This window comes from Bombina bombina, chromosome 10, assembly GCF_027579735.1.
Source record: "Bombina bombina isolate aBomBom1 chromosome 10, aBomBom1.pri, whole genome shotgun sequence".
Taxonomy (NCBI): Eukaryota; Metazoa; Chordata; class Amphibia; order Anura; family Bombinatoridae; genus Bombina; species Bombina bombina.
Window position 1 is genome coordinate 6460911 of NC_069508.1, and position 8415 is coordinate 6469325.

Genomic DNA, 8415 nt, shown 5'->3' on the forward strand with positions numbered 1-8415 from the left:
GGCGTACAATGCAGTGAGTCTGGGAGCCATTAGACAGACATTACGCAGGCGTACAATGCAGTGAGTCTGGGAGCCATTAGACAGACATTACACAGGCGTACAATGCAGTGAGTCTGGGAGCCATTAGACAGACATTACGCAGGCGTACAATGCAGTGAGTCTGGGAGCCATTAGACAGACATTACGCAGGCGTACAATGCAGTGAGTCTGGGAGCCATTAGACAGACATTACGCAGGCGTACAATGCAGTGAGTCTGGGAGCCATTAGACAGACATTACACAGGCGTACAATGCAGTGAGTCTGGGAGTCATTAGACAGATGTTCATGTGTTGAACACACAATTAAGCTGCTGCTGTTTAGAAAACGCTACTAGGCAGAGCGTCTGCACCTGTGCACACAATAGTTGGATTATTTACTGCTTTCTGGAGGGATGAGCTACCAATTGCCTGCCAGTCTCTCCCCCCCCCCCCCCCACCGCACACACTCAAACCTGTTGAATAATCCATTATAGATGGAGTATAATGTCACAGGGATAATAGAACCCTGTCAGTACCGTGTCAGCCCTCCCACCAGAATTACTTGCTCTCCTCTATTCTCTCTTATCCTCACATGTACACACTCTCTATTCTCTCTTATCCTCACATCTACACTCTGTCTAGTCATTCTCTCTTATCCTCACATCTACATCCTCTATAGTCATTCTCTCATCCTCACATCTACATCCTCTATAGTCATTCTCTCTTATCCTTACATCAACATCCTCTATAGTCAGTCTCTCATCCTCACATCTACATCCTCTCTAGTCATTCTCTCTTATCCTCACATCTACATCCTCTCTAGTCATTCTCTCTTATCCTTACATCTACATCCTCTCTAGTCATTCTCTCTTATCCTCACATCTACATCTTCTCACACATTTAACCTGCCTGGCAGATTGTGCCTCTCACAAATTCCTGTCTCATCTCTGTTTTCAATAGCAACTTGCTTGAACCCTTTTCTTTTTACTCAATACTTCCTCTACTTTTGTGAGCTACCATCTAATCCTGAGGATATCATTTCTGGTGATGGCCTATCTGCTCTGAGAAGGATGACTAACTTTACTTCCTCCTTTGTCAACTGTGAGGGGCACTCAGTTTCTCAGGTATTTGTCGCTATTGCCTACTCCATTTTCTCAGTCTTTGGAACTGTGTCCAACTTCCTGGTGATCTACCTGGTCTGCTCCTTTAAGAAGCTGAAGACCACTAGTAATGCTTTCATAGTGAATGGCTGCATATCAGACCTCCTAGTTTGTGCTTTCTGGATGCCTCAAGAAGTCGTACTAATTTCTACTGGTTGGGTAAAAAATTCAACTTACCATGTCTTTATGGAAGGTGTTTTCTTCCTATGGATGACTGTCTCTCTACTCTCTCATTCTCTCATTGTCCTGAATCGTTTTGTATTGATCACCAAACTGCCAACTGTCTACATCTCTGTGTATCAGAAGCGTAACACAGAGTGGATGATAGCCATGGTCTGGGTGTTGCCTCTGGCCTTTCTGCTGCCATGGGCCTTTGGTCAGAGGACATATGAAATTTCTTCTCCATGTATTCTCCTACGCCTTTATGTGTTCTCAGGCGATGAGATTCCTCTGAGCAGTTTCTACACAGCCATCCTCTCTGCTGGTACAGTACTGAGTCAAACAGCCATTCTTCTCTACTGCTACATCTGTATTTTTAGGAAAGTGCAGGTCAGCCTGAAGAGGGTGAGTGTACTGAACTTTCAGGTGGTTCAAGACTTGCCTTGTTCATGCCCTCGCAAGGAAAAGCGACTAGGCCTCTATGTTTTCATTGTGTGCTGTGTCTTCTTGCTGACAACAGAGCCTTTTGCCTGGACTGTGCTCTATGGACTTTTTCAACCCATGCCCCACGGTCTACCAACAGCCAGCTGGCTGCTTCTCTGCCTACTCTTCGTCTTCAACCCATATATGTACACTTGGAAAAATGAGGAATTCAGGAGATCCTTCAGATCTATGGTAGGTGGGGAATTATGGAAAAACACTGTGGTTAGTGTGGATCCTGCTGTGCAAATAATTTCTCAGAATGATTCTTGACTGTTCCTTTAAAGCTTTAAGACAAAAAGCAACAGATGATGTAGGTGAACTGAAGCAGATTCTCAGCTCCGTCTTACATCTTTATTTATGGTTTCCATGGAAACTTCTTCTATTCTGCGCAGTCTAGCAGCGGCCCAGAAAATCAAGTCCACATATTTGATGTGGGACAGAAGGGAACAAAATAAATGGAGAAATTACACTGAATAAAGACACTTAGCAACCCCAATAAAACCAACTTCACAAATCTCATAACTAATCTGTTTTCAAAGAAATGTGGAATAAACAAATAAAACTGTAACCAGCTCTGTCTTTTTTTAGTCAGTTATTTTCTCTCTCTTTTTTTAACTGGAAGGAAATACTTCAAAATATATATTCATGCAGCAAATGGAGTTGACAAGTGAAAGGTAAGACTTCCTAATGAATAGGAAAGATCAATTTCCTTAATAGTAATTTATAGCTATAATAGACTATTAACACAATAAAATACATAAGTTTTCTCAAACATCAAAAAGAGAAACATTTCCCTCATCAACCAACAAGCGGCTGACAGATTTACTTACAGGTCAGTCAGAGTCCTAAGAAAAAGGACAAATATTGCTTTTAGGAGTCAGGAAAGGGACTGAAATAGAAATATACCCAGGAGGTAACATTCTAGGACTGATGGTTTTATGGACCTCCGCTCCGGCATTTGCCAAGCTCTGCATTTATTTTAAATCATGTCATACAATAGTCTAAAGAACCACACTGCTCTTATTTACAAATTAACACAACATTCCATACCAGTGTACCAATATCAGTATTAGATAGCACATAGTCACATACCGGTGTACCAATATCAGTATTGGATAGCACATAGTCACATACCAGTGTACCAATATCAGTATTAGATAGCACATAGTCACATACCGGTGTACCAATATCAGTATTGGATAGCACATAGTCACATACCAGTGTACCAATATCAGTATTAGATACCACATAGTCACATACCGGTGTACCAATATCAGTATTGGATAGCACATAGTCACATACCAGTGTACCAATATCAGTACTACATAGCACATAGTCACATACCGGTGTACCAATATCAGTATTGGATAGCACATAGTCACATACCAGTGTACCAATATCAGTATTAGATACCACATAGTCACATACCGGTGTACCAATATCAGTATTGGATAGCACATAGTCACATACCGGTGTACCAATATCAGTACTACATAGCACATAGTCACAACCCGGTGTACCAACATCAGTACTACATAGCACATAGTCACATACCGGTGTACCAATATCAGTACTACATAGCACATAGTCACATACCAGTGTACCAATATCAGTACTACATAGCACATAGTCACATACCGGTGTACCAATATAAGTACTACATAGCAGATAGTCACATACCAGTGTACCAATATCAGTACTACATAGCACATAGTCACATACCGGTGTACCAATATCAGTACTACATAACACATAGTCACATACCAGTGTACCAATATCAGTACTACATAGCACATAGTCACATACCGGTGTACCAATATCAATACTAGATAGCACATAGTCACATACCGGTGTACCAATATCAGTACTACATAACACATAGTCACATACCGGTGTACCAATATCAGTATTAGATAGCACATAGTCACATACCGGTGTACCAATATCAGTACTACATAACACATAGTCACATATCGGTGTACCAATATCAATACTAGATAGCACATAGTCACATACCGGTGTACCAATATCAGTACTACATAACACATAGTCACATACCGGTGTACCAATATCAGTACTAGATGTCATATACCAGTGTACCAATATCAGTACTAGATAGCACCTACTCACATACCAGTGTACTAATATAAGTACTACATAGCAGATAGTCACATATCGGTGCACCAATATCAGTACTACATAGCACATAGTCACATACCGGTGTACCAATATCAGTACTACATAGCACATAGTCACATACCGGTGTACCAATATCAGTACTAGATAGCACATAGTCACATACCAGTGTACCAATATCAGTACTACATAGCACATAGTCACATACCGGTGTACCAATATCAATACTAGATAGCACATAGTCACATACCGGTGTACCAATATCAGTACTACATAACACATAGTCACATACCGGTGTACCAATATCAGTACTAGATAGCACATAGTCACATACCAGTGTACCAATATCAGTACTACATAGCACATAGTCACATACCGGTGTACCAATATCAATACTAGATAGCACCTAGTCACATACCGGTGTACCAATATCAGTACTAGATAGCACATAGTCACATACCGGTGTACCAATATCAGTACTAGATAGCACATAGTCACATACCGGTGTACCAATATCAATACTAGATAGCACATAGTCACATACCAGTGTACCAATATCAGTACTACATAGCACATAGTCACATACCGGTCTACCACTATCAGTACTAGATAGCACACAGTCACATACCGGTGTATCAATATCAATACTAGATAGCACATAGATACATACCGGTATACCAATATCAATACTAGATAGCAAATAATCACATACCGGTGTACCAATATCAATACTAGATAGAACCTAGTCACATACCGGTATACCAATATCAGTACTAGATAGCACCTAGTCACATTCCGCGGTGTACCAATATCAGTACTAGATAGCACCTAGTCACATACCGGTGTACCAATATCAGTACTAGATAGCACATAGTTACATACCGGTATACCAATAGCAATACTAGATAGCAAATAATCACATACCGGTGTACCAATATCAATACTAGATAGAACCTAGTCACATACCGGTATACCAATATCAGTACTAGATAGCACCTAGTCACATTCCGCGGTGTACCAATATCAGTACTAGATAGCACCTAGTCACATACCGGTGTACCAATATCAATACTATAGAGCACCTAGTCACATACCGGTGTACCAATATCAATACTAGATAGCAAATAATCACATACCGGTGTACCAATATCAATACTAGATAGCACATAGTCACATACCAGTGTACCAATATCAGTACTACATAGCACATAGTCACATACCGGTCTACCACTATCAGTACTAGATAGCACACAGTCACATACCTGTGTATCAATATCAATACTAGATAGCACATAGTTACATACCGGTATACCAATATCAATACTAGATAGCAAATAATCACATACCGGTGTACCAATATCAATACTAGATAGAACCTAGTCACATACCGGTATACCAATATCAGTACTAGATAGCACCTAGTCACATTCCGCGGTGTACCAATATCAGTACTAGATAGCACCTAGTCACATTCCGCGGTGTACCAATATCAGTACTAGATAGCACATAGTCACATACCGGTGTACCAATATAAGTACTAGATAGCACATAGTCACATACCGGTGTACCAATATAAGTACTAGATAGCACCTAGTCACATACCGGTGTACCAATATAAGTACTAGATAGCACCTAGTCACATACCGGTGTACCAATATAAGTACTAGATAGCACCTAGTCACATACACGATTCGGAGGTGCTATGTGACAGATAAGGCTGAGAGGGGAAATATGAGAGCTTAGGAGAGAGGGTGGGACAGTGGCAGTTGTAGAACTTAATATTTGGAAGGGCTAATTGGGGGGTTAACAAAGGAACTCATACTATATGGAGCCATTTCTATCTCCATGTGGGTTCTACATGTGCGTAATGAGGCGGATAGCTCCCCTCAGCACCTCCATAGAACCACCACTGGGGTGGGATAACCTCAAATAGAAGAGGCAGAAGCTATTGAAAAAAGCAGAGTCTGAATTAAGGCAGAGTGGGAGAAGCCAAAGTATGAAGTCAGGGAGAATGGAAGGAGCAGAAAAGAGAGGGAAGGTAGAAATAAAAGAGAAGAGAAGCTGGGACAGTTAAAGAATCAACACTAGAGACAGGGAGGGTACGAAAAATCCAAAGAGAAAGAGGACATTGTAGAGTCGCCTAACAGAAGATTTGTTTTTGGAGGATCTTACAGCATTTACGGGGGGGGGGGGGGGGGCTTTCTGGAGGGATGAGCTACCAATTGCCTGCCAGTCTCTCCCCCCCCCCCCCACCGCACACACTCAAACCTGTTGAATAATCCATTATAGATGGAGTATAATGTCACAGGGATAATAGAACCCTGTCAGTACCGTGTCAGCCCTCCCACCAGAATTACTTGCTCTCCTCTATTCTCTCTTATCCTCACATGTACACACTCTCTATTCTCTCTTATCCTCACATCTACACTCTGTCTAGTCATTCTCTCTTATCCTCACATCTACATCCTCTATAGTCATTCTCTCATCCTCACATCTACATCCTCTATAGTCATTCTCTCTTATCCTTACATCAACATCCTCTATAGTCAGTCTCTCATCCTCACATCTACATCCTCTCTAGTCATTCTCTCTTATCCTCACATCTACATCCTCTCTAGTCATTCTCTCTTATCCTTACATCTACATCCTCTCTAGTCATTCTCTCTTATCCTCACATCTACATCTTCTCACACATTTAACCTGCCTGGCAGATTGTGCCTGTCACAAATTCCTGTCTCATCTCTGTTTTCAATAGCAACTTGCTTGAACCCTTTTCTTTTTACTCAATACTTCCTCTACTTTTGTGAGCTACCATCTAATCCTGAGGATATCATTTCTGGTGATGGCCTATCTGCTCTGAGAAGGATGACTAACTTTACTTCCTCCTTTGTCAACTGTGAGGGGCACTCAGTTTCTCAGGTATTTGTCGCTATTGCCTACTCCATTTTCTCAGTCTTTGGAACTGTGTCCAACTTCCTGGTGATCTACCTGGTCTGCTCCTTTAAGAAGCTGAAGACCACTAGTAATGCTTTCATAGTGAATGGCTGCATATCAGACCTCCTAGTTTGTGCTTTCTGGATGCCTCAAGAAGTCGTACTAATTTCTACTGGTTGGGTAAAAAATTCAACTTACCATGTCTTTATGGAAGGTGTTTTCTTCCTATGGATGACTGTCTCTCTACTCTCTCATTCTCTCATTGTCCTGAATCGTTTTGTATTGATCACCAAACTGCCAACTGTCTACATCTCTGTGTATCAGAAGCGTAACACAGAGTGGATGATAGCCATGGTCTGGGTGTTGCCTCTGGCCTTTCTGCTGCCATGGGCCTTTGGTCAGAGGACATATGAAATTTCTTCTCCATGTATTCTCCTACGCCTTTATGTGTTCTCAGGCGATGAGATTCCTCTGAGCAGTTTCTACACAGCCATCCTCTCTGCTGGTACAGTACTGAGTCAAACAGCCATTCTTCTCTACTGCTACATCTGTATTTTTAGGAAAGTGCAGGTCAGCCTGAAGAGGGTGAGTGTACTGAACTTTCAGGTGGTTCAAGACTTGCCTTGTTCATGCCCTCGCAAGGAAAAGCGACTAGGCCTCTATGTTTTCATTGTGTGCTGTGTCTTCTTGCTGACAACAGAGCCTTTTGCCTGGACTGTGCTCTATGGACTTTTTCAACCCGTGCCCCACGGTCTACCAACAGCCAGCTGGCTGCTTCTCTGCCTACTCTTCGTCTTCAACCCATATATGTACACTTGGAAAAATGAGGAATTCAGGAGATCCTTCAGATCTATGGTAGGTGGGGAATTATGGAAAAACACTGTGGTTAGTGTGGATCCTGCTGTGCAAATAATTTCTCAGAATGATTCTTGACTGTTCCTTTAAAGCTTTAAGACAAAAAGCAACAGATGATGTAGGTGAACTGAAGCAGATTCTCAGCTCCGTCTTACATCTTTATTTATGGTTTCCATGGAAACTTCTTCTATTCTGCGCAGTCTAGCAGCGGCCCAGAAAATCAAGTCCACATATTTGATGTGGGACAGAAGGGAACAAAATAAATGGAGAAATTACACTGAATAAAGACACTTAGCAACCCCAATAAAACCAACTTCACAAATCTCATAACTAATCTGTTTTCAAAGAAATGTGGAATAAACAAATAAAACTGTAACCAGCTCTGTCTTTTTTTAGTCAGTTATTTTCTCTCTCTTTTTTTAACTGGAAGGAAATACTTCAAAATATATATTCATGCAGCAAATGGAGTTGACAAGTGAAAGGTAAGACTTCCTAATGAATAGGAAAGATCAATTTCCTTAATAGTAATTTATAGCTATAATAGACTATTAACACAATAAAATACATAAGTTTTCTCAAACATCAAAAAGAGAAACATTTCCCTCATCAACCAACAAGCGGCTGACAGATTTACTTACAGGTCAGTCAGAGTCCTAAGAAAAAGGACAAA

General features: G+C 41.1%; 2 protein-coding genes across 2 annotated transcripts; both read left to right on the top strand.

Moving 5' to 3' along the window:
• Positions 1 to 1088: 1088 nt before the first annotated feature.
• On the top strand, positions 1089 to 2090 carry LOC128641083 (probable G-protein coupled receptor 88). Its single transcript, XM_053693646.1, has one exon. It carries the CDS (start codon positions 1089 to 1091, stop codon positions 2088 to 2090), a length of 1002 nt encoding a protein of 333 aa, XP_053549621.1.
• A 4731-nt stretch (positions 2091 to 6821) lies between these two features.
• Positions 6822 to 7823, top strand: LOC128641123 (probable G-protein coupled receptor 88). Its single transcript, XM_053693695.1, has one exon. It carries the CDS (start codon positions 6822 to 6824, stop codon positions 7821 to 7823), a length of 1002 nt encoding a protein of 333 aa, XP_053549670.1.
• The last annotated feature ends 592 nt before the right edge of the window (positions 7824 to 8415 follow it).